The 26233-nt window shown below is 44.2% G+C and overlaps 1 protein-coding gene across 3 annotated transcripts in view; it reads left to right on the top strand.

Annotated features, from left to right (window-relative positions):
• Positions 1-26233, top strand: part of LOC133258052 (ATP-binding cassette sub-family C member 4) — a 184096-nt gene that overhangs the window by 29966 nt on the left and 127897 nt on the right. For 2 of the 3 annotated variants that reach the window (XM_061434389.1, XM_061434388.1), the window contains exons 2-4: positions 7598-7708; positions 8207-8327; positions 17741-17965. In XM_061434389.1, the coding sequence (XP_061290373.1) occupies positions 7598-7708; positions 8207-8327; positions 17741-17965 (457 nt within the window). The remainder of the gene's footprint in view (positions 1-7597; positions 7709-8206; positions 8328-17740; positions 17966-26233) is intronic. The other variant, XM_061434391.1, reaches the window with a different exon arrangement.

Here is a 26233-nt window from a genome sequence, read left to right as displayed (position 1 = left end):
GCCATACACTGACATGAATCAGCCATGGGTGTACACGTGTTCCCCATCCTGAACCCCGCTCCCACCTCCCTCTCCACCCCATCCCTCAGGGTCATCCCATTGCACTAGCCCTGAGCACCCTGTCTGCTTTTTTTTTTTTTTAAATGCTCCACAAGTTACTGTAATTTCTGGGAAGATGTGCCAATGTTTCTGGGGCTTTGTGTACTCCTGGGGCATCCGTGAACCCTCCTGAGAGTGTGGGCCCGCCCAGAGAGGTATTGCCCTTTATAGATTAAGTACTTGGCTTCTTTTACATGTCACTTCCTTCTCACTCTGTGGGAAACAGCTGACCCGGAGTGGCCACCTAATGTGAGGGGGGGAGGGACGAAAGCCCTCAGAGGAGGTTATTACCATGCAGCTCAGTGTTCACTGAGCTTCACCGTGTCCCAGGGGCCGTGCTGGTCACGGAGTATGTGAGGCCGTCTGCCCTCAAGGGAGCCCCAGTCTGTTATGGAGATGGTGGCCCTAAGAGCGTTGCTGTCCACACCAGTGTTGTTCAGACATAACGTTGCAACCCATTAGTGCTGCTGGGAAATTAATTTAATCAATTTCAGCTGGTATTTCTTTCTTTTTAAAAACAATTTAAAAAATTTGTGGTAAAATATGCAACATGGTATGTACCACTGTAACCATTTTCAAGTGTACCCTTGAGTGGCAGCAATGATGTTTCACCCTGTGCAACTGTCATCAATGTCCACAGGATTCTCTCATTTTGATTCTTTTGGATATGGCATATAAGTTGAATCATATGGTGTTCTCAGTGTGATGGCTTATTTCACTTAGCATAATATCCTCCAGTTTCATCTGCGTTGTAACCTGTGTCAGAATTTCCTTTTTTCAAGGCTTAGAAATATTCCAATGTGGGCTTCCCTGGTGGCTCAGTGGTAAAGAATCCACACCTGCCAATGCAGGTGACCCAGGATTGATCCCTGGGTCAGAAAGATCCCCTGGAGAAGGAAATGGCAACCCACTCCAGTATTCTTGCATGGGAAATCCCATGGACAGAGGAGCCTGGCAGGCTGCAGTCCAGGAGGTAGCAAAGGAGTCAGATATGACTTGGCTACTAAACAACAAAACAATACTCTAATGTATGTGTGTGTCATGTACCAGAAAACGTGTACCACATTTTGGTACATTTCATCATTGTCCTCTTGGGTCACTTTCACCTTTTGGATACTGTGAGTAATGCTTCTGTCATTATAGGTATACCGCCTGGCATTTATTTTGTAATGAAGTAGGATAGAATAGAAAATATCAGGGGACATGTGCCCATAGCATGGGCAGACCCAGAGCACTGATGAAGCCCGAGGTGCAGCTTTGTGAGCTCTATGAGCCTACATTAAGCTAAATGCACCAACGTTTATTTCCCACAGACTGATACACTTTGAGCAATCTGTGAAAAGCATCAAGATGACCCTCAGTTCTGTAGCCTTGGGTTAACCGGGTCCTTTTGACAAAGAAAATGTGACTTCATGTTCATATGTATTTAATTCAGCTTCTGGAATTGTTCTTTGACCTAAGTAAGGTAGTTTCTTTCCTATGCTTTGTGGTTTCTCAAATCCCAATGAAGAGCCATCAAAGCCTTGCTTGGGTAGGCAGTCATACTCCCTACTGTCAGCGGGGATACCTGGAACTTGGAACCAAAGCTCTGTCTTTCCTCATGGGGGGAGAACTTGAATAGTTTGGAAGGAAGCGCTTGATTGGAACAGGCCCCGAAAGCCTGATATTCAGAGGCGAGTCAGCACCAGGCACTCAGGAGCTCAGGGGGACTTTGGTGATGACGGAGTCCTGTATCTAGTGGTGGCCTTTCATGCTGCACTAAGTAGATAAGGTTGATCACCTGCTGGATGTGAGGTCCCTTACTTGTTAGTTCCAACAAGCACTGTTTTAATCCCTTCAAAACCTTGGGAGGTGGCCAGCGTGAGTATTATTTTACTCGTGATTCCTTGTTTTATTCTCATTGTTAACTGAATTGTGTCCAAATGTGTCAAAATAATTTTTTTCTTTTTTTTGAGAAGGGGATTAGGGTAGTTACCATGCGCGATAGTTGTAGATTCTCAGTGTTGGTTGTAGTGTGGGAAAAAATGTTGGGAAGGTATGTGGTGATAAGACAAAGGACACTATGAAGATGCGAAAGGCATGGATTAGCCAGTGGCAAGAAAAGGGAGTCAAGAAGGTCAGGGATGAAATAGAAAAGGCCTGGAAGCTGTGAGGCCGGAAGGTTTTGCCGGCCCCACAGGCTGGGAGGACCCTGGTGGGCCCCAGGACAGAGGATGTGCAGGGAGCTGGAGAACCTTGGGGAGGGAGGGGTACGCAGCCTGTACTATCACTTAGCTTAGCACAAGGATGAGAAAATGGATTCTGAGCAAGTTTTAGGAAATGAAGAAAGTTAAAGAAGAAGAAAGTTAAAGAACCTCTTGATGAAAGTGAAAGAGGAGAGTGAAAAAGTTGGTTTAAAGCTCAACATTCAGAAAACTAAGATCATGGCATCTGGTCCCATCACTTCATGGCAAATAAATGGGGAAACAGTGGAAACAGTGACAGAGTTTATTTGGAGTGGGGGGGCTCCAAAATCCCCACAGATGGTGACTGCAGCCATGCAATTAAAAGACGCTTACTCCTTGGAAGAAAAGTTATGACCAACCTAGATAGCATATTGAAAAGCAGAGACATTACTTTGCCAACAAAGGTCTGGCTAGTCAAGGCTATGGTTTTTCCTGTGGTCATATATGGATGTGAGAGTTGGACTGTGAAGAAGGCTGAATGATGAAGAATTGATGATTTTGAACTGTGATGTTGGAGAAGACTCTTGAGAGTCCCTTGGACTGCAAGGAGATCCAACCAGTCCATCCTAAAGGAAATGAGTCCTGAATATTCATTGGAAGGACTGATGTTGAAGCTGAAACTCCAATACTTGGTCACCTTATGTGAAGAGCTGACACATTTGAAAAGACCCTGATGCTGGTAAGGATTGAAGGTGGGAGGAGAAGGGGATGACAGAGGATGAGATGGTTGGATGGCATCGCTGACTCAATGGACATGAGTTTGAGTAAACTCCAGGGGTTGGTGATGGACAGGGAGGCCTGAAGTGCTGTGGTCCATGGGGTCACAAAGTCAGACACGACTGAGGAACTGAACTGAACTGAAAGAAGAAAGGAGAGAAGGTTCTAGCTTGAGCATTGCCAGTCAAGTATGGCTAATTGGATTTGGCCGAGGGCCACTTGGGGAAAGCCAGGGTGATGACATGTTTTGAAGATAGCTCACCAGCAGCGTGGGTGTTTTGATGTCATTCTGGATGGATTCCAGTGTTGTCTGTGCCAGGCGCCGTGGCACGCGAGGCTCATGGAGAGTCCATGTAGTGTGTAAGTAGTCATTGCCATGAAGGAGGTGTGCTCTCTGGGACAGTGAGGAGGAGATGCTGCTGCTGGGTAGAGATACTGGTGGGAGGGGAGGAATGGGTATCCTTGGTGGGGAGGACCACTCTTGGAGGAACTGAATTGGAGGGAGGGCTTACTTGGCAGAGATGGAATTGTTGAGCAAACGCTGTCAGTGACAAATTGGAGTCAGGGTGTGAATTGACTCAAGTCTCCCTGTCTAGCTCTTTTGTTCAGGTGGGGAGACACACTTTAGCCTCCTGTCAGTCAGCACGCCATGTGATGGGAGTGAAAACCTTCACCCCTTGATGGTACCCAGAAGGCTCGGCTTGGCTTTTTGAGATATGATATGGTGAAGGGCTTGGTGAGGGTCCTTAAATCAAGAACCGTGGGGAAATAAATCTGCCTAGTTGAGCACCGTCATCTATTTTTTGCTGGGGCTTACATGGGAATTATTCAAGAGCGTTGCCGTGGCGATGGCTGTTCTTTGTCTGACCAGACTTGGTTGTGTTCAGAGCATCACTGACCATTTCAGTTGATCTCTCAGCAGCCCAGGTGAGTGTTGTTATCTCCAGGTGTTATCCCCATTTGCTGGAGGCCAATGTCGAGAAGTTCTATGGCAAGTTGAAGTTCCTGCAACGAGAACGTGGCACAGTATCATTACATTAAAAAAAAATTGTGATAAAGGCATGCAACAAAGAATTTTGCCACCTTGACCATTTTAAAGCATACGGTTCAGTAGTGTGAAATACATTCACATTGTTGTACAGTCAGTTTCCAGTACTCTCTTCATCCTACATTCATGTGTAATTAAACAATAACTACCCACTCCCATCCTGCCCCTGGCAGCCTTCGGGCCACTTGGTTTCTCCCTGAATTTAAGTTCTTCCTGTCAGTGGAATCCCGCCGTATTTGTCCTTTGTGACCACATTACTTTACACTCCCACCAGCAGTGTGCAAGGGTTCCAGTTTCTCCACATCCTTCCCAACACTTATTATTTTCTTCCAGTCTCCTCCCTGCCTTCCCTCCTTTCCTTCTTCTAATAGCCATCCTAATATATGTGAGATAGCATCTCATTGTAGTTTTCATTTGCATTTCCCTGATGAAGCGATGTTGGGACTCTTACCCCGGGGCAAGCAGAGTTTTAAAGAGGGCCTTTCAGGGTTACGTCCCAGTGCTAATTCCCTGCGCATTTTCTGTAGGGAATGCTGCTGCTGCTGCTGCTGCTGCTACGTCGCTTCAGTCGTGTCCGACTCTGTGCGACCCCATAGACGGCAGCCCACCAGGCTCCCCCGTCCCTGGGATTCTCCAGGCAAGAACACTGGAGTGGGTTGCCATTTCCTTCTCCAATGCATGAAGGTGAAAAGTGAAAGTGAAGTTGCTCAGCCATGTCCAACTCTTTGAGACCCCATGGACTGCAGCCTCCTAGGCTCCTCCATCCATGGGATTTTCCAGGCAAAAGAGTACTGGAGTGGGGTGCCATCACCTTCTCCGTGTAGGGAATGACTGTAGGATGAAGGGCCAAGCATGTTTCAAACTTGTGTAGTGGTTATGCTTACAGATCTATACTTTTGTTTTGGAAGGAAATTGAGACCTAGAGATATTAAGGGTCATGGAGATGCTGAACTGGAGGGGATGAAGTGGAGGGAGGCCATAGTTGAGACCTGGGGTCTTCAGGACCACTGCTGGGACTGGAATCCTGGACTGGGGTTCTTTAGAGATGCCAGGAGGCCAGGGTGAGCAATACCTGAAGCTCAGTCTCTCTTATGGCTTCTTTGATAATTGAAAGACATTTCATTTATTCAACAAAGAATTCTTGAGCATCTCTTTACCTATATTATGCTGCTGCTGCTAAGTCACTTCAGTCGTGTCTGACTCTGTGCGACCCCATAGACGGCAGCCCACCAGGCCTCCCCGTCCCTGGGATTCTCCAGGCAAGAACACTGGAGTGGGTTGCCATTTCCTTCTCCAATGCATGAAAGTGAAAAGTGAAAGTGAAGTTGCTCAGTCGTGTGAGTGGGGTGCCATTGCCTTCTCTGTGTATTATGCTAGGAATAACGCAATAAATAAGAGAAATGTGGTCTCTGCTTTCATGGGTGATTATCATCTGGCTTTGGAAATTTCCTTACCCTGTCAAAATCAGTAGATGATATTCATCTTTGGGCTGTCTTTGCATATTAATCATTATCATTTAAATGATACATAATTGGTTTGAATAAGGTCTTTTAGTCTTTTGTACAGTTACTGTTTTTTCCATCAATAATAAGTAATTTGTAGAGGGATAGTTTGAGACTATGTAAATATCATGATTCACATTAAACTTTCACACTAGTTTTAACTTCTACTGATCATTTCCTGACTCTATTGTTCCCTCTATATTTGTTTCTGTTGTAGAATGCAGGCTTTCCCTTCTCCTATTTATGAAGCAGTAAAGAGTCATGGATTTTTTCATTATTACTGGGTTATCACTTATTGACACTTACTTAATATCCTAGTATCCCAGATTTGGCTAGCATGAGTACCTCAAGCTGGCTTCTTTGTCCTCTGGACACATGTTTATGATTCCTTGAGCTGTTTATTTTATGAGGCAAGTTGTCCCCGGCTTATCTTACACTTTACATGCCTGTTGGTCTCAGCCTATCAATAGTGATGCTGTTGCTGGGAATGCCTGGGGCTCTGCTCACCTGGGCCCATTCTTGTTACAGCAGCCCCCACAGACATTTTCCCCATTGGAGCCCATGCTGTGGCTGGACTTGTCCTTGTGGTTCTTGACTATGACCATCAGGGAACTTTGAAATGGCAAAGTTTATTATGCACATGTCCTGGAGGGTACAAGGCATGCCTGGGGCCACACAGCAAGGTCCTAGGCAGAGAGCGAGATGGATCATGAGCAAACCTGGACCTGTGCTTCTGCCTTGTTGGGGTCAATGGCTGGGTACATGGGGTTTCCAGTCAGTATCTGTTGGTAACTAAAGACATGAGTGAGAATTAAAGTATAGGAATGGAGAAATAAACAGTCTGTTATCAGAAATCAGATGGTCTGTTAGCAGGTCAATTAGAGCTTTCTGAAAAAGGGAGCTTCAGGAGTGGAGTGGCCTGGCTCCTTAACTAGTTGTCTAGGTGTCCTGTGTTTATTCTAGCTGAAGTCTCCAAAGTGAGTGTCTCCAAAACATAATGTCAGGCGCTTGCATTATGACCAAAAAAAGCTAATTGTCAGCTGCTAATACATATTGTCAGCTGCTAATATTTTAGTACTTTCCTGGTGGCTCAGTGGTAAAGAATCCACCTGCCAATGCAAGAGACTCAGGTTTGATCCCTGGGTTGGGAAGATTCCCTGGAGAAGGGAATGGCAACCCACTCCAGTATTCTCCCTGGAGAATCCCATGGACAAAGGAGCCTGGTAGACTACAGTCCTTGGGGTCACAAAGATTCAGATATGACTGAGTGACTTACAGTACATATGGCAGCAACATTGGACTCAGCCATTGCTTCAGGGAACCCTGGCTCCTCTTAGAAAGAATATTAAAAAGCAAAGGTCTGGGTGAAGGGGGCCAAGAGGCAGAAACTTCAGGTACAAATAAGTCAGGGAGACATTCAGCATGGTGACTATTGTTGCTAATAATGTGTCACATATTTGAAAGTTGCTGAGAGTTGTCCTTAGAAGTTCTTCTCAGAAACGAACAAATTGTAATAATGTATGTTAAAAAACCAAAACACCAAGGTCTGGGGGCTTGAATGATCTTTGGTACCAGTGTGTCATTGCTTCGAGGGTGTCTCACCATGTAGAGTTAGGGACTACGTATATATGTGTCTGTGTTTTTCCCATATTTGTATATATTTAAAACTGAAAGTGAAAGTGTTAGTCTCTCAGTTGTGTTCAACTTTTTGTGACCCCGCCATGGACTGTAGCCCATCAGACTCCCCTGTCCATGGAATTCTCTAGGCAAGAATACTGGAGTGGGTATTCTGTCAGGATTCCCTTCTCCAGGGGATCTTCCCGACCTGGGAATCAAACCTGAGTCTTCCGCATTGCAGGTGGATTCTGAGCCACCTGGGAACCTATTTCTGTAGACCTCTTTTTAAAAACAAACAAACAACAAAGCCTGTCAGAGTCGGAATCTGATTAGACAAAGATGTGTACTTTGGATATATGTCATTCTCCGTTTCTCTTAATTTTTCACAGGTGGCTAAACCCCTTGTTTAAAATTGGTCACAAACGGAGATTAGAAGAAGATGACATGTACTCCGTGCTTCCAGAAGATCGCTCCCAGCATCTTGGAGAAGAGCTGCAAGGGTGAGCACAGACAGCAGGGAGAAGGGGAAGGACAGTGAGAATTTTCACGTGTGGCTGAAGGTGTGGGGTGGAGGTGGGGGTTGCGGTTTGCCTTCCTCTGGGTTCTTCTGAGCCTCCTCTCCTGACCCTGCACGCTCAGCCCACTTTGGAGGGCTGAGCCCTGTACGTTTGTGGACGTGGAGGGAGCCCGCAGTCATGGCCCTGCAGGCCGATCTCTGTCCCTGGAGGTGGGGTCCCTGGAGGAGGGAGTCTGCCCTCTGAGCTGCTCATGGTGCTGAGAATCCAGCAAAACTTGGCAGGGGCTCTCCCCTCAAGGTGCGTTTTTCTGGTGCTTCAGTCTGCACCGCTCATCTTTCAGGAGCCCTGTGAGCAGCTTGCCCGCACCTGTGGGGCAGCCACAGAGCGCCCTGTGGTAAAGGCTTATCTCCCACCCCGCCCCTCCCCTGCGTTCCCTGTGGTGGACACCTGTTGTTTATTGTGTTTTGTTTCTCATCGCAGGTACTGGGATCAAGAGGTTTTGAGAGCCGAGAAAGATGCACGGGAGCCTTCTTTAACAAAAGCAATCATAAAGTGTTACTGGAAATCCTATGTAGTTTTGGGAATTTTTACATTAATTGAGGTAAAAGCTTTTACATACAGTGCATTGCTTTTCAGTGTATGTGGTTCAGTACTGAGATGGATGAGACCTGTGGGAGAGAGGTCACAGGATACAATGTGTCTGAAAACTTATCTGTGATGTAGTCAGTGGTTGATGTATCTTTAGAATAGACAGATGCTTAAAGTACTGGACCTCCGGGGATTATTATTTTCCTTTTAACTGATTAAAACAGTGTTATGGAAAGATGACACTGAAAAGGAGAATTTTATGCCATGTTAGAGTGTTCTTGGTGTTCAGTATGAATGCTAAGAGTGGTCCTTGATCTAAAGAAGATCCTACAACCTCAAAGAATGTGTACCCTGTGGTTTTGAGGAAGTAAACTTGGATCCGAGCCCAGAATTCATGCGTGTGCACTCAGTTGCTGAGTCATGTCTGACTCTTTGGGAAACTTTGGCCTAGTAGTCCTCCAGGCTCCTGTGTCCATGGAATTCTCCAAGCAAGAATACTAGAGTGAGTTCCCATTTCCTTCTCCAGGGGATCTTCCTGACCCAGGAGTTGAACCCACATCTCTTGCATTACAGGCAGATTCTTTACCACTGAGCCACTTGGGAAGCCTTGATCCTAGAAGACATTTTACAGGCACTCAGCATATGATTGTTAACTTGCCCAGGTCACATCTGATAAATGGTTTCCTAAGAAGGGATTGTCGCTTCTCCTCTTCTTGTGGAACAGAACCCAGGGCCCTGCATCTGGGCAGGAGCTGCTAGAACTTCCAAGAGCATACTTTTCCCCAGGAGGGTGCCCCCTCCCCACGGGCCCGGTCACCCAGGTCAGATCCCCGCTGTGGGGAGGAGCTCCAGCTTCACCATGACTTCTGTGCACCCTCCATGCTCTTTTCTTTTTTTCCCATGCTCTTTTCTATCCCTGACTGTGGGGCTGGTCTGCTGGTTGAAGGGGGATCCTGGTAGCCTGGCATTGGCAGAGGGTAGAGGAAGGAATGTACAGGGCAAACCAGAGTAGAAAGCCATTAGGTCAGTGACCTCCATGACCCTGAAGATCCTGGGTCAAGAACCCCCAGAGGACAGTCCACCTGGGGACACAGTGCCGTCAGCCCCCTGTTCTGGCTGAGCCTGCTGGGGGTCTGCTGCAGACCCCCCTGGGTGGCTCGTGCTTTCCGTGGTTCCTTAGTGCTGCCTTAGGGACACAGGCGGCCTGTGAGTGTGTGAGGGCTGGAGGGATGGAAGATGCAGTTGCTGTGAAAGGGGTGTTTTAGGTGGAGAAGGCGTGAGTTGTCCTCAGTCCATCATGTTGGGGTGAGGTGATAGGCCAGGTGGCAGGTGGGTGGCGTGGCTCTTGTTTAAAGGCTGAGCTGAACTGAAGGGCACTGCCCGCAGTGGGCAACTGGGCAGGTAAAGTCCACCCCACACAACTGGAGAGACAGAGAATCTGTCAGCTCCCAGGTGACTGAGTGGTCCTGGGAGGTTTAATTCTTGATGACCAAAGGTGGGTTGGCCTTTGCTACAAGTGAATGAGCTTGTGACTATTCTGATGACTTTAAGTTCTAAACATCCATCCACGCTGTTATGAAACCATTCCAGATCAGCTTCTTGAGATGGACCAGGGAAAAGGCGGAGGTCATAGATAGTGGCTGTGTTAGGACGTTGATAATCTGCACAGAGGTGGAATCTTCTTTGTTGTTTTTTTAGTACATGTGCTAAGTTGCTTGCTAAAAGCTGATATCCCAGTGAATCTGGGAATGCATCTGTTCAGTGAGAGTGAGAACCCCAGGTCAGTTACCAGAGTGTGGAGAAGTTTTCCTGTTCTGGTGTCTGAATACACTTTCCCACATGCAGGGTGTGTTCCAGGCCTGAGGTCTTAGGGTGGGAACCAGACAATCTCTGGGAGGGTAGCAGATTAATCAGGTGAAACTGGGCTTCCTCCCAGGAGGGAGGTTTCTTGATCTTGCTGTGTTGCGACCTTGGTGGTTTAAAGCATAAAACTAGACAGTGGCCTGTATTCCCTTGGTGACTGTTCCTATATTCCTAGGTGACTGGCATACAGTGCTAACTCGAAATTTGTGTCCTTGGGACACTGGTAGAACTGGTAAACTCTTAGTTCTGATGCATTGGAATTCAGGGAGTTCAGGGCCATTGAAGCTTAAGAAGTTTGTCGTTGTTGGCAGTCAAAAGAAGTTTGAAATCCAGCACAAACATTCCTCTTTTCCTTGACTTGCCTTTTGACACACTGCTGTTTTGGAGAAATTAGAAATCATTTCTTATGACGAAGCTAGTAAGGATCTGATTTTAGAACTCATTTTCAGGTACTCTTTTGTGTTTTCAGTGATTAAAGCTACTGAGAAAAGTGCAATGAACGTTAGTTAAATAATTGATTTTATGAAGCAGCTTTCCGGTTTTTGATCTTCTATCTATGCTGCTTGCTGATCTGTGTTAGATACTGGAAGATCTAAACTCAGCCCAGGATTTTCTAAAATGCAAACATGTTTTCTGTGTGACCTGCAGCCCTCTTTTGGTTCATCTGGTGCACAGAATGCTGCATGGATCATCCATGATTCCCACGCAGTGTGCTCTGATCAGCCACAACACAGGCAGGGCCTTCCCTTGAACTACTGGCCGCAGCACCAGTGGGAAGAGGCAGGGTGATTGCCAGTCTAGGGCGAGGCATTTAGGGTTCGGATTTCAAAACCATGAAAACCTCTCTCCTGTGAGTATTAGGAGTGACTTTAAGGGTTCGAGGAGCTCTTGCAGGCTGATGCTAATTAGAACAGAACAGAACAGCCAATGAGTTCCCAGCACGCCTGGCCTCTGTGTGTGCCTTCATGGGGACCGCAGGTGGGGAGGACAGGTCTCTGCCTGCCCAGGGCCCTCAGGGTGGAGAGGAGGGGCCTGAAACCTCTGCCTGGACCAGAGACACAGAGACCACCTCCCCAGGTCATCAGTGCTTCTCTCTGAAAGGTGAGGTCTCCATTGCTGCTGTGTAAGTGGGGTGACCTCAGAGAGCCAGAGTGGGTTCACGCAGTCCCTTCCCCTGAGAGGGGAGGAGTGGCCAGGGTTTATGTACTCTTTCTGGGAACCTTAGAAATGGCCTGGCCTTGTCCTGTCACTTGGTCTTTGTTCAAGGCCGTTTTTGCTGGTTGTCTGTGTTTTAGGTGGAAGCTGTAGGAACACGCACATATTTGTGTACGTTTTCACTTGGGAGCTCAGCTGATGGGCAGGAAGTAAACAGAATCTTCTGCGTCCCACAGTGGGCTTTGTGCCTCAACTCAGGGCTGGTTTCCCAAGAGCTGAGTGGTCTTTGCATTTATTTCCCAACCCTCCTTCCATGTGTCCCTCACTTCTGCTCCACCCAGGAGGCTGAGGAGTGGCTGCTGGTGGCAAAGAAACTCTGGGGCTGGAGTAACCCCTGAGGACTACGCCGCAAGAGAGAGGAGGAGGGAGCATTGAGCAAAGCAAGACAGGAACCTGCAGAGCAGACTTGCTGTGTGCACCCTTCGGGTTCTTAAGAGCATCATGAAAGTCACACAGTCGTGTCCGACTCTTCGACCCCATGGACTATACAGTCCATGGAATTCTCCAGGCCAGAATACTGGAGTGGATAGCCTTTCCATTCTCCAGGGGATCTTCCCAACCTAGGGATCAAACGCAGGTCTCCCACAGTGCAGGTGGATTCTTTACCAGCTTAGCCACAGGGGGAGCCCATTAATACTGGAGTGGGTAGCCTATCCCTTCTCCAGCGGATCTTCCCAACCCAGAAGTTGAACCAGGGTCTCCTGCATTGCATGCAGATTCTTTACCAACTGAGGTATCAGGGAAGCCCCTCTTAAGAGCATAGCACTAGCCATTAGGTGTTATTAATATCCACAGTGACGACCTTGAGGCCTAAATGAGGGGAATGCTTTTCAATCGTTTTTGTTTTTAAAAACATATGTTAATTTTTATTATAACAATTTTTTTTTTCAATTTCAGAATGGTAGACTTAAAATATTATATTAGTTTCACATATATAACATAGTGATTAAACATTTCTGTACATTACAGAATGCTCACCCTATTAAGTCTAGTTACCCTCTATCACCATACAGAGCTCTTCCAATATTATTGACTATATTTCCTATGCTGTACATTACATTCTCTTGCCTTTTTAATTTTACACCTGTAAGACTGTACCTTTTAATCTCCATCACCTATTCTACGCATCCCTTCAACCTGTTTTCTTTTTGAAGTCAGGAAGTAGGTAACTTATTTTTACAAGACTGCATTTATAATGGATCAGATTTCAAAAATCTGGCTAGAACTGATACTTTTCATTACTGTCCATAAGAGTGAGCTTTTATGAATGACTTTTCTCAAGAGTTCTTGTTCTGCTATGATCGCCTGTGAGCAGTGAAGAGTTGTCCAAGCTGTTTGCGAAACCAGCCTCTGCCAAAACCAGCCTCTGCCATTAAGAATACAATAGGTCTCTTCCTGGAAGTTATGTATAGTAAAGTGATCGTAGTTTACATTTGTTTTGATTCTAGTTTAAGAGCACTCTGAGCTGTTGTAACTCATTTAGTTGTCCCAGGATTCCTCTGAGGGAGGCAAGGCAGGTATTTCCAACGATGAGGACCTGGGGGTTCAGGAGGGCCCAAGAGGGGCCTGGGTCATGTGATTCGCAGGTGGCCAACCTGGTTTCTGAAGCACAGTGTTTTGATTCCTAGACCAGTGTTCTTTGTGTTCTGTCCTGAGATTTCCTCTCCTTCCACAGCCTCCACTGAAGAGTCACAGGTTTAGTTGCTAAGTCGTGTTGTACTCTTGCAACCGCATAGACTGTAGCCCACTAGGCTCCTCCGTCAGTGGGATTTCCCAGGCAAGACTGGAGGGATTGCCATTTCCTTCTCCAGAGGATTGAACCCAGGTCTCCTGCATGACAGGTGGATTCTTTACCGATTGAGCCACTAGATCACAGAGCCAAGACTTTTTTCTGACAACAGCTTTGTACTCCTCTTTCTGCTGCTTCCTGCAGTGTGGGGTTTTCTTTTTCCCTGGAGATTTTATTTCAAAAAATAGAAGAATAGAACAAGGTCGCAGAATGCATTACCCTAGAATCTGCCTTTTTGGAGTAAAGACTATTTTGAGCTGACGTTTTTGAGACAGAGACACAGGAAGGAAATCTCCATTTGTAAGGGCTTCTTCTGCTCTGTACCTGAAAGAGAGTGTTGGCCCTGAAACACAAAAGCATTTTGTCAGTGGAGAATGGATTTGCATAATGAATCCAACTCTATCTTTCTGCTTTGTTTATTCTGGGTTGCCTATTAACTTCTCATGAGCCCCCCCTCCTGCGCCCTACCCTTTAGCTGGAATGTCAAGACCTGGGTTCATATGGGTTTTTCTTGAAAGTATGATAGATCTCATGGAATTCTGCTTAAAACCCTTTGTGGTTCTTGTAAATCATTCACGATAGGTCTGTTATCCCCCCAGGCTCAGCTGCCTTGACACTGTAGGACAGGAGGATCGCAGATGCTTATGTGGGGTTAGTTTCTGCATCCAGAATCTTCCAGGGAGAGAGGGGACTTCAGTCTCCATTCCTAATTTGTTGTGAGTTTTGGGGGTCTTCCCTGAAAGCTCAATTGGTAAAGAATCAGCCTGCAATTCAGGAGACCCCGGTTCAATTCCTGGGTTGGGAAAATCTGCTGGAGAAGGGCTTAGGTACCCACTCCAGTATTCTGGCCTTGTGACTCAGCTGATAAAGAATCTGCCTGCAATGCGGGATACCTGGGTTTGATCCCTAGGTTGGGAAGATCCCCTGGAGAAGGGAACAGCTATCCCAGTCCAGTGTTCTGGCCTGAAGAATTCCATGGACTCTATAGTCCATGGGGTCGAAAAGAGGTGGACACAACTGAGCAACTTTCACTCACTCACTCAAACCAGTTTCTGGGGGCTGGGCTACAGGCATCGGAGCTCTCAGCTCCTCTTGGGTGATGCCCTCAGGATGAAGTCCACTGTGTAACGGAGGAGTGAAAACTGATAGACTGGAAGACTGATGGTTTAATTTCCCCAAATTCACTGCTTTCCCTCTTAGCTCTGGATCTTTCTCAAGTCCAGCATTGTTATCTCTTCAGTTTCTAAAGATTAGCTGCCTGTTCATTTTCCCATAAGCTCACCCACTTACTTCCTTCTGTGTTAGATGGTTTCTAGTTCCTGTGTTTTCTTTTTTTTCTCATGAATCAGAGATAACAGACTTGGGCAAGAAATGTTTAAAGCAGCACATGTGGAATCATAGATGAGGAACTGTACCCACTGGGGAGTTTCTAGCATCAAGCTGTGTAAGAAGTTCCCCTAAAAACAAGAGATAGGGTCACATGGGAGGTGCTCTCCGGAGGCTGAATACCAAGGACTCCACCAAGCAGTGTCTGCTTCAGAGACTCGAACCTCGAACCATGCGGTGTTGTGGTATTATATTGGGATCTTGTAAAAATCCTTTTTGGCTTTGCAGTTGTGAATAATTCTTGTGAAGGAATAAAAACTGTCTTCTCAGTTGGTTTGTGGAGTTGTAGTTTGGGTATCAAATATGAAGGGATTATAGGAGTAATTTTGACCTTGTTCCTGTTTATCTGGAAAGTTTTCATTTGGCTACTTTCAACTTTGATACTGAATGTTTTCTCAGTTTTATTTCTCACTCAGTTGAGGGTTAGGGTCAAGAACAGACAGAAGTGTGGACACTTTGGGTCATGGACCAGATATACTCCTTAATGAGACTGTTTGATAAACTGGGTTATTCAAGTTGGCCTCAGTGGAAAAAATCAAGATGCTAAGGCAGTAGTGATCCTTATTTTACAAAAACTAATTTTTCCTGAATTTGTTACTTCTGTTGGTATTCTCTTTGGTGGGTTTTCAATGTTAGGCCCAAGTGGAGAGCTGAGTCACAGACAATAGTGATTCCAGAGATAATCTTAAGTTTTAGGAAAGTTTGGGTTGGCGGCTGTTACCACTGGGCTTCTGGTGCAGAGCCCCAGGTCTGTAGGCTGCAGCTCTGGACTGCTCTGGGTCACACCTGGGCTGGGACTGCCTTTGTGTACAGTTTGACATTCTTGCTTCTCTGTGTAAGACTTCTTCAGACTTCTCTCTCAGTGAAGTCTATAAACAGTGTGTTTTGCAATATACTATGTGAGGGGCTTTTTAAATAAGCTCTTCATGCCCCTTGGGATGAATCATGGGGCTTGCTGGAAATGTAACAACGAGCCTTTGTGTTCTTGGGAAAACTTACTCTCATATGATCATCTTACTCATAAATATTCAGCTAAACAGTGTTCACCTTCTTTTCCCTACTAGATGAAACCTTCCATGACCTTGTGGAAGGCAAGGCCGTCAGTGAATGTGTGGGTTTGTGTGTGCAGAGCAAGACATGAGTATTGGGCTTCCGTGTTGCATTCCTGTGAAGGACGGAGACAGCATTCTGTGAATAATCTGATCAGGCATTAGTTGACTGAGCAGAAAATATGTGTTAGTTTTGTTTGCTGATTGAAGTTTTTGATTCTCCTTCCCTTTGTCCTGCATGTGGCTTCTTCGGCTTTGGACAGACAGAGCTATCAAAAGCAAACCCATCAATTATATACCTTGTCTGTATTATTAAGGAGGGACTGCTTAAAAGGAAAAACCAAATTCTGGAACAATCTCCAAACTTTCTGGCATTTTGTCCTTTGAGAATTCTGGAGGAAATGATGTCGAGGGCCAAGGTGTTTACTTTTGGTGACTTGGATTTCATGAGTGTTTGGTTTTCCTTGGTGAGAGAGAAAGGGACCTTCAAGGAGCGACAAGCGGGCAGAAGTAGATTGTGGGGTGGAGTGTCCGTTTGGCAGAGTGGGCAAGTGTTGCAGTTTTTTTGACATTAGTTTTGTGAAAGAAAATTGTTTTCCCTATGCCATACTTAAGATATAAGTCCCAATGCTTCCCAACTCATTGGTTTAGAATTGTAATTTTTGCCTTGGGGAAAAGAAGATTGTTAATATGTATTCTAAACCAGTACCTGTAGTGTTTGGCAGATGAAGAAACATGGATGACATCATTTTTTTAGCTTGGCTTCTGCTGTATTTAATTTTTGGCTCCAAGGAATATCGCAACTTCTGGGCTGGAGAGACAGTGATACAGTGTACCCTGGGCCTGGGATCCTGGGAATCTCCCAAGCCTGATTTCTTCGAGAAACTCCAGCAGAAGCTGGACTCCATTCTCTTGATCCCTGTATGTGTAGAGTTCAGGGTTGGAAAGAGGGTATCTTATGTTTGTGCCAATGTCTCAGTTTATAAAGGCTCCTGATTAGGTTGTTTTTTTTGTTTGTTTTTTTTTTAATATTTATTTATTTGGCTTCTGCAGCAGGTCTCAGTTGTGGTATATAGGATCTTTAGTTGTTCAAACTCTTAGTTGTTACATGTGGGATCTTTTTCTTTGACCAGGGATTGAACCTGAGCCCCCTGCATTGGGAACATGGGGTCTTAGCCACTGGACCACCAGGGTAGTCCCTCTTAATGAGTTTCTGATGTATTTGTGGGGAGGCTGACGATCTCCCTGTGCTGTCGTCTTCAGCTTCCCCTCCATAAAGGCTCTTAAAGCTGACAGAGTTGGCAAGAGTGGTCCTCTTGTATGTGAATGACCTTGAATTTCTGTTGGGCTGGGACACTGAGAATACAGGGGATCAGGAGCAGGCTGCCAAAAGGGCTTGTTCATATGCAAACAAATTTCTTACCTTTCTTATGCTCATCTGAAGCCAGGAGTCACTTGGTATTTTGCCAAATGGGTTCTAAAGCACTGGTTGTAGTATTTACTGAGCGTCCACAATGTACTAACCACAAGAACCCACAATGTACTAACCACAGTGCACTAAGCCTTTATTGTTTTTACCACATTTTTGCCTAGGTTAAAACTGTTGTCTGCTTGTCTTATAGAAGATAGTGTACCTGTGGATTTTTTCTTTAGATTAACTAGGAATGTTGTATTTTGTCAAGATGCCTTTTTAACAAGTAATAATAAAAGTAAAGCATGTGTTAAGAAAACCTGGTTTGGGGCTTCCCAGGCGGTGCTAGTGGTGAAGAACCCGCCTGCCAATGCAGGAGACCTAAGAGACCTGGGTTCGATACCTGGGTAGGGAAAATCCCCTGGAAAAGGGCATAGCAACCCGTAGCCTGGAGAATCCCATGCACAGAGGAGCCTGGCGGGCTACAGTACGTGGGGTCGCAAAGAGTCGGACATGACTGAAGTGACTTAGCACCCACGAATCCAATTAGGTTCAATCGTCCAACTAGATTTTACGATTTAAGGTTTGAGGGCTGAATAAAGTCTTTACTCTGTTGAGTGGGAAAAAAACCAAAACACCAACAAACCAAAGCCTAAAAGAAAACCTGATTCGGCTTGTATGTCTAATGAAGATTTTTTAAAATTTGTTTTTAGGAAAGTACCAGAGTAGTTCAGCCCATAATTCTGGGGAAAATTATTGGTTATTTTGAAAACTACGATCCCTCTGATTCTGCTGCTTTGTACGAAGCCCACGGCTATGCCGGGGTGCTGAGCGCCTGCACGCTTGTCTTGGCCATTCTACACCACTTGTATTTCTACCACGTCCAGTGTGCGGGGATGAGGCTGAGAGTAGCCATGTGCCACATGATTTACCGCAAGGTAAGTGTCACTCGGTACCAAAGTGTGTACCTCTCATGAAGTACCAGAAGCATTTTGGGAAAGTTCTCTGTCAATTACAAATTTTATAACTAGTGAAAATCGTGAATCACTATTGTACACGTGTAATATATAACATTGCACATCAAGTATACTTCAGTAAAAAAGTAAGACACATTATACCCGAGAAGAACAATTTCCTTTAATGATTATGCTCATTTACACCATGCTATGGAATTTTGCTCTTTGCATCCAGCCCATTTTGTTGTTTAAGAAAATGTTACGAAAACATAATGAAGAGATTTGTATTGAGATCAGGTCAGGACAGCTTTTGATAACGTTTATTCACAGGCTCTTGTATAATATTCAGTAAATTTATAAAGAAGTCTATAAGCATCAGAGATAAGAAGTTGATTTTTAATGTTTTCATGCCAAAATCACATAGTGGTATTAATGGAAATTTTGTTGTTCATGAAAACCTTTATTTACACAAAGTTGTATTTACTAGAAAGCTTCTGTAATTGGATCTATAAAATTAAATCTAGGAGAAAGGAATGTATTTGAGAAAAGGAATGCTTATTTTTTTTCAAACACTGCATCTAATCATATTCATTATAATTATGTTTACTAAAAAAATTAAATGGAACCCATGCCACATATAGACTCACTCATCGTGTTATATAGTTGTGATTGTTAATAACAGTAGTAAAGACAGTAGATGTTTGGATAAAACTTGAGATTTTTCATTGTTTTTAGTAATTTTGAAGAGCATTTGTTGGTTGCCATTCATTTAGTTTTTTTCATAATAGATTTCCTTTTTTTCTTTAGTAAGCAATATAGCAGTTTTAGTATGACCTGGTTTGATGATTTTAGTGCTTTTGTGCTGAGAAATACCCATAAAATTATTCCATAGGTTACCCTGGTCTTAACAAGTGTAAAGAGAGTGAGGATTTCAGGTGGATTTACAGAGAAATTGCCACTGTCAGGAGCTGAAGTGCCCTTTATAAACTTGATCCTGGGTATCTCTGCCCTGTTTACTTTTTAAAGAATTTTCATTTGACTGTATTAGATAATTTGAAATTTACTGAGATAGCAGACACACACAAAAAGGACAACAACATTGTCAATGTGTTAAATGGCTTTACTATAGTAATTTTTGCCATTGTATCTGAGCCTCACATTGTACACCTTATATATATACAATTTTTATTACAAAACAATTAAAATTGTCATTGAAGTCTAAAGCCAAACAGTTTAAATTGAAATTATCACTTCTTCATGCAGTTGCTACTTATTTAGACTTCTGCTTCCTGAGGGTACATTTGTTGGCAAAATGTGACTTGTCTCCTCATTTTCTCTTGAGCGGAGTCTTGTTAATCTCAGGGCTGGGTCATCCCCGGGGGCCTGGCATCTCACTGTCTGTGTTTGGCGGCTGCAGCATCTGAGCCAGTTTCCTCCTGCGTGATGTGGAAATGGCCGTGGTGCCCCTACACTCTGGTCAGGGGCCTTCCTTGTCGTTCATCATGTTCTTTGATATTCTATGATACCATCTACTATTTAGGAGATAGACACTCTGACTCCCCAAATTTAGCTAGATGTTTGTCTTTCCAGATCATGCTTAGCTCCCATAAATAAAGAGGAAATTTCACCAGATCCACATTGTAAAAATCTTTTGTTAGGTCTGATGGTTCAGTGAAATAAAGCTTTCTCTTTGCTGCACAGGTGAGCCAGGGTCCACCTGTTTTTCTTCCTCTTCGCACTAACACTTTGGAACATTGCCTTTGGGAAATCCGATCTGGCCCTGGCACTTTTGCTTGGATGAATGTAAACATCTCCCAAAGCCATTAATTTGCTGACTTGATTAGGCTAAGAGAATTGTCCCTTTATGAAGTCAGGTATTATTGGGGTACGTAACCAGGAATTCCAGAAACATGAGAAAGAACTTTTTCCAGCCTTGCATCTAAGATCCCTCTGGGGTGGAGAAATTCAACACTTCTATGCAGGTTACCGGCAGACTGATTCATTAGGGCAAAAGCTGGTGCTGCTGAACAGCTCTGAAAGGCCCCTCAGAACGATTGTGGTTCATGCTCAGGCCCCACCTCCTGATCTCTGGTCCTGGAAAGAAATCAGCTTGGGTGTTATAAATGGCTGCTAAGGCACAGTTGTAACTTTGAATGATCCTTTGGAATATATCATATATACAGGTGACTTATTTAATTTACCTTTTGACTGCTTTGGTAAAATTACTTTTGGTCATTGCTTTTTATTTATTTATTTATTTATTTTTGTTTTTGTTTTTTTCTTTCGGTCATTGCTTTTTTTAAAAAAAATTGTAGTAAAATATACACAACATCAAGTTTACCACTTTAACTTCTTTTTTAAAAATTAATATATTTGTTTGGCTGCACCAGGTCTTAGTTGCAGCATGTGGGATCTGTTTCCTAACCAGGGCTCAAACCCGGGCCCCCTGCATTGGGAGCGCATAGTTTTAGCTACTGCACCGCCAGGGAAGCCCCCCTTTTAACTCTTTTTAAGTGCAGCGTTTAGTGACATTAGGTTCGTTCACATTGTTGTTGCAGCCATCAGTGCTATTCATCTTCAGAACTTTTTCGCCATCCCAGACTGAAACTCTATACCCATTAAACACTGACTCCCCAGCGCCTCACCACCATTCTACTGCTCTGAATTTAATGACTCTAGATGACTCAGGTGTCAGAATTCAATTCCTTTTAAAGGCTGGATAACATTCCATTGCAGGTCTATGCAACATTCTGTGCATCCTTTCATCTGTTGTTGGACATTTTGGCTGTTCCTACATTTTGGCTGTTGTGAATAATGCTGCTGTGAACATGGGTGCACCAGTATTGGCTCAAGTCTGTGCTTTCAGTTCTTTTGAGTGCATCCCCAGGAAGCTGAATTTCTATACTATATGCTAATTTTATCTTTAGTATTTTAAGGAACTTCCAGACTCTGTTTTATTGTGATAACGTTATTTTACATCCACACTTGATCACTGATCTTTCTGTTTGACTTGAGGACTAAATGAAAAGTTTTTATAGACATGACATTTCATTTGGATTAGTGACTCCAATTGGTGGTCTATTGAAGCAGCTCAGGATGTCTATTCAGATTCCTCAGATCTCTAGGGCAATTTTTTTTCGAACTTCTTACCAAATATCGGGATTATGCAACATGGGCTGTGGTTTTTTGTGAAGTCAGCTAACTGGCATTAAGAACACAGATCCGTCAAAGGAATAGTGTTTTAAACCTTGTTGTTGTTCAGTCGCCTAGTCGTGTCTAACTCTTTGCGACCCCTTAGACTGAAGCACACCAGGCCTCCCTGTCCCTCACTATCTTCTGAAGTTTGCCCAAGTTCATGTCCATTGCATCAGTGATGCCATCCAGCCATCTCATCCTCTGACGCCCTCTTCTCCTTCTGCCCTCAGTCTTTTCCAGATTCAGAGACTTTTCCAAGGAGTCAGTTCTTTGCATCAGGTGGCCAAAGTATTGGAGTTTTCAGCTTCAGCATCAGTCCTTCCAATGAATATTCAGGGTTGATTTCCCTTAAGATTGACTGGTTTGATCTCCTTGCTGTCCAAGGGACTTTTAGGAGTTTTCTCCAGCACCACAGTTCAAAGGCATCAATTCTTCGGCACTCAGCTTTCTTCACAGTCCAACTCTCACATCCATACATGACCACTGGAAAGACCATAGCCTTGACTATACAGACCGTTGTCGGCAGAGTAACGTCTCTGCTTTTCAACACACTGACTAGGTTTGTCATCGCTTTCCTTCCAAGAAGCAATCATCTTCTGATTTCATGGGTGCAGTCCCATGAAATAAAATCACATCCGTAGTGATTTTAGAGCCCAAGAAGAGGAAATCTGTCACTACTTTGACCTTTTTCCCCTTCTATTTGCCATGAAGTAATGGGGCTGGATGCCATAATCTTAGTTTTTTTTAGTGTTTAGTCTTAAGCTGGCTCTTTCCCTCTCCTCCTTCACCTTCATGAAGAGGCTGTTTACTTTCTCTTCACTTTCTGCCATTAGAGTGGTATCATATGCATGTCTGAGATTGTTGATGTTTCTCCCTCCTATCTTGATTCCAGCTTGTAACTCATCCAGCTCAGTGTTTCTCATGGTGTGCTCCACATATAGGTTAAATAAACAGGGTTTAAGCCTTATACTGTCTCCTTTTAGAAAATCGCCAGGAGTCCCTGGTGATATTCCCAGCATGAGTCACCTATCACCTTTACAGTGAGACCAGTGTCTTAATTCCTGTCTGTTTATGGTTGGAGCACAGAAGAAGGAATACTCTGCCAGCTTCAAATCTCAAAGGGTAATAACTCCCCCAGCTTAGAGCATGGGAGGTGGACCTGGAATAGGGAAAGATAAAAAAGCAAGCTGAGCCTGCATTGAAGATAGTTGTCAATCTCCAGCCCAAGTCAGTAGTGAGAATGTCTCTCCCGTTTGCCAGTCCTGTCCTTGTCTTCATGCCTGAATGCTGTGGATGTTCAGATGCGGGACAGGCAGCATGAGAGTATCACTAATCAGGATGGTCTTGTCATATGGCACAGAGATTTTAAGAAGCATGGTCTCCCACGGTGAGTCCTGATAATGGGATGGTGTGCTCCCAATGCCAGGTAAAGCCAGAGCAGATAGTCAGGGAAGTCACTGAGTGTTCTCTGCTGCCTGTTACCCAGGGCAGATTTACCTGCAGAATCTGATCAGTTTGCCAGACTTCTTAATGTGACTGATAATCTCATCCTAATTCTCTTTAGTGTTTGTTACCCAAAGGGTGGTTTGCAGGAGAGATTTCGTCATTTGTTGTTTCAGCTTCTAAGATGACTTGATTCCCTGCAAACATCCCAATTTGCCTTTATCTTTTGTTGTAGATCTGTAGGGATTTCCCGGTGGCTCCATGGTAAAGAACCCACTGCCAGTACAGGAGACATGGGTTCAGTTCCTGGGTAGGGAAGATTCCCTGAAGAAGAAATGACAACCCACTCCAGTATTCTTGCCTGGGAAATCCCATGGACAGAGAAGCCTGGCAGGCTACAGTCCTTGGGGTACAGTCCATGGGGGTACTTGATGTAGTGTTTGAAAAACAAGAGTATTCCTGAATACTCATAGGTTCTGTATTTGGAAATTTGCCTACTTGCTAAAATTTATGTGTAATTCTAAAAATCATTCTAAAATTTACTTGTAATTCTAAAAATCATTAAAAAAAATTGGGATACTTTCCTGGTCTTCTGCCCATGTTCATACAGTCCCTTAAGTTTCTTGTCATCTGACGTGCATACTCCCAGTGGGGTGGAATGTATTTCTGCTTTCATACTGTGGAACAGATGGCTTTTTTGTGGTCTGCTTGGTGCCTTGCTTTTCGTGTTTTTGTTCTTTTCAGAGGAGTTTGCAGCTTAAGAGTGCTGAAGTGTTGTCTCTTGTTCCTAAGCAGAAGACTGTGATGTGTCTTTCGGGGAAATATGTGTGTAGGTGAGCTTGGTTCTGGTAGTGTTCTAGTGCTGCTGGCTGTGTTTGTGTGAGGCCAGTGTTTGTGAATTACCAATGGCAATTAAATAAGGTTAAATAGAAACATACATAAAAGAAGGTCATCTAAGTGTTGAGGTTGATGAAGATGCTTTTACCAAAGGCTGGCCAGAACCCTAGCCCTGTAGTTCCCTTAGGAACAATTAGTATTCACTTAGGTTCATGTTGTTGCTTAGTTGCTAAGACTCTTTATGACCCCATGGACTGTAGCCCACCAGGCTCCTCTGTCTGTGTGATTTCCCAGGTAAGAATACTGCAGTGGGTTGCCATTTCTTTCTCCAGGGGATCTTCCTGACCCACGGATCGAAATCTCCTGCATTGACAGGTGGATTCTTGACCCCTGATCCACCAAGGAAGCCCTAATTCACCTTCGTAGTGACCATAGAGTATGACTACTGATATTCATACAGTACAACTCAGAGAGGTTGTTTCTATACATTAGCATCTTAAAGAAATATTCTTACTTACCTTAGATCCGTTTACAGTTTTCATCTAAGCAATGTAGTTCTAGTTTCAGAAGTTTGTAATTTGGGGGAACTTACATGCTCCTTGTATCCACACCATTTCTATTTCATGGTTTCAGGTAACCATCATCTGTCTGAGTGAAGGACTCTTTCTCTTTCCTTTAATCCTGTCTCTTAAGACCCCTTCCTTCTCCGGATCATTTCCCATCTCTTTTGCAGACACTTGTTCAGTTAAGTTATGTTTTAAGATCAGTGATCAGGACAGCAGGCATCCTTTCTCCTGGAGCCTGAACTGGAAGTAGGAGCCCTTCCAGGGTGCCAGGAGTGGTCAAACTTGCAAACTCCTCTGGATAAATGGAGCCTGACTTTAAAAACAACCTGTGTACCAAGTGTGCTCCAGAGGAGCCTGGAGGCCTACAGTCCATGGGATCATAAAGAGTTGGACACGACTGAATGACTAATGTTTATTTTACACATGGAATGACAGATATTCAACTGATTTGGGGTAATGAAACGGCGATTTCTTATGGTCAATCTAATATCTTGCTTACGAGTTTGCAGTTATATTTCTAAGAGACCAGGATGTTGAGTATTGTTCAAGTGAGACAGTGTGGTATTTATGAAAATAGAATGACTCTCTTACAGCATCGGATACCTTGTTTGGACTTTCTCTTCTAATGGTATTTTCTAACTTCCAGATAAAATTAGAATGTGCTAGTAATGTTTCTTGCACTGTTTAGCAGTTTAAAAAATATTTTCCGCCTTTATTGCTGATATAAAATCGCATTTTGTGAAGAGTTAATCTCATCAAGGAGCCTCTGGGTGAGGATTTACTTTTCTGTGGGCAGGAGATTGAGCAAAGCAGGTTAAGCAAGGAGAGGCTGTTTGGTTTAAACTGCTTTGTTCAAAGGATATGTTTCTGTTGCTTGAGAATAAAAGGTGTCAATTGCATACTACCTGGTAACTTGCTATGTGGGGTGCAGTGCAAACTGGAAGGGAACACTTAGCTCCATGGTTCCCAAACTGCTGCACTACACATTCATGAAAATTTTAAAAACACGGATACCTGAGCCCTCTTTGTGGAAATCCATTCTAATGGCTTGGTGGTGGAGTGGGGAGCAGATTTATTTCTCACCACATGAACTGTTGGATCTTAGTTAATCATGGAGGCTTAACCACTGGGATAGCAGTGTTTTTTTTTTTTTTTTGCATGGGGGAGTTTTAAAAGGTACCAGGTGATAGTGATAGGCCTCAAATGCATTTTTAGCTTAATTTCTTTCTTGTATCTTATAACCAAGATCTTCTAGTACATTGCAGTAGCATGTGGATTAGATGTTTAACATTTCTCAGTGGAGATGCCCTTTTGAAATTGCAGCTATAAACCTGACCAATGGTGGCCATTCTGTAGTTCTCCCGTGGCTCAGATTCTAAGCTGGGAATCTCCTGTGCACTGAGTGATCAGGTTCTTATCAGGTGCACAAGTACTTGCTAGATGACAGTGTGGCAGGTCAGATGGGAGAGAGACTGGGAGCGCAGACTGAGCGCAGTCAGACCCGAGATCCAGGCTTGATTTCGCTGTCTGCTGAACTGTGAGTGAGTGAACCCACTTCTCAGAGCCTCAGTGTCCTGAGTTTAAACACTGAAGGAGACAATATATGCTTCATTGGGGTTTTTGTGAGCACTGATTTTGCAGGGCACCTGTTACAGAATCATGTATTCAGTTTAGGAGGGTGGAGGGTCATACACACAATAGGACTCTGTAGTTTGAGTGCTTTTGTATGAATCACAGTTTTCCCTCTTTGTAGACATTAGCCTTAGGCTAACTGCTCTATGCCTACATTTCCTCATTTGTAATAGTACCCAACTCTTAAGGTTGTAGAGAAGATTAAATGAGCCAATCTGTGTAAAGCGTTTAACGTAGTGCCTGGCATTTAGCTAGTGTTCACACGTTCCTGTCATCTTCATTACTGGCACTCGGTTACAGAAGGCTAGAATACCTACAATTAGATGAAATAGAAATATGGGTGTTAAGTGGTACTCAAGTGTACAGACTTAATGGTTCAGGAGAGGACCCCTTCGAAGGGTGGGTGATGTGTGCGTGTCTGTTATTCTGTGTCAGTGTGTGTGTCTGCAGCGGGCCAGTCCATGCATGGAGCAGTGTTGCAGTAGAAAGCCAAAATGATTTATTCAGGGAATTGTAGAAGCACAGTTGGCATAGCACGAGCCTCCAACATACATCTAGAAAGGAATATTGGGACCAG

The sequence above is a fragment of the Bos javanicus genome, chromosome 12, assembly GCF_032452875.1.
Source record: "Bos javanicus breed banteng chromosome 12, ARS-OSU_banteng_1.0, whole genome shotgun sequence".
Classification (NCBI taxonomy): domain Eukaryota; kingdom Metazoa; phylum Chordata; class Mammalia; order Artiodactyla; family Bovidae; genus Bos; species Bos javanicus.
The sequence above is the reverse complement of the archived record's forward strand: the minus strand, read 5'-3'. Positions and strand labels throughout refer to the sequence as shown.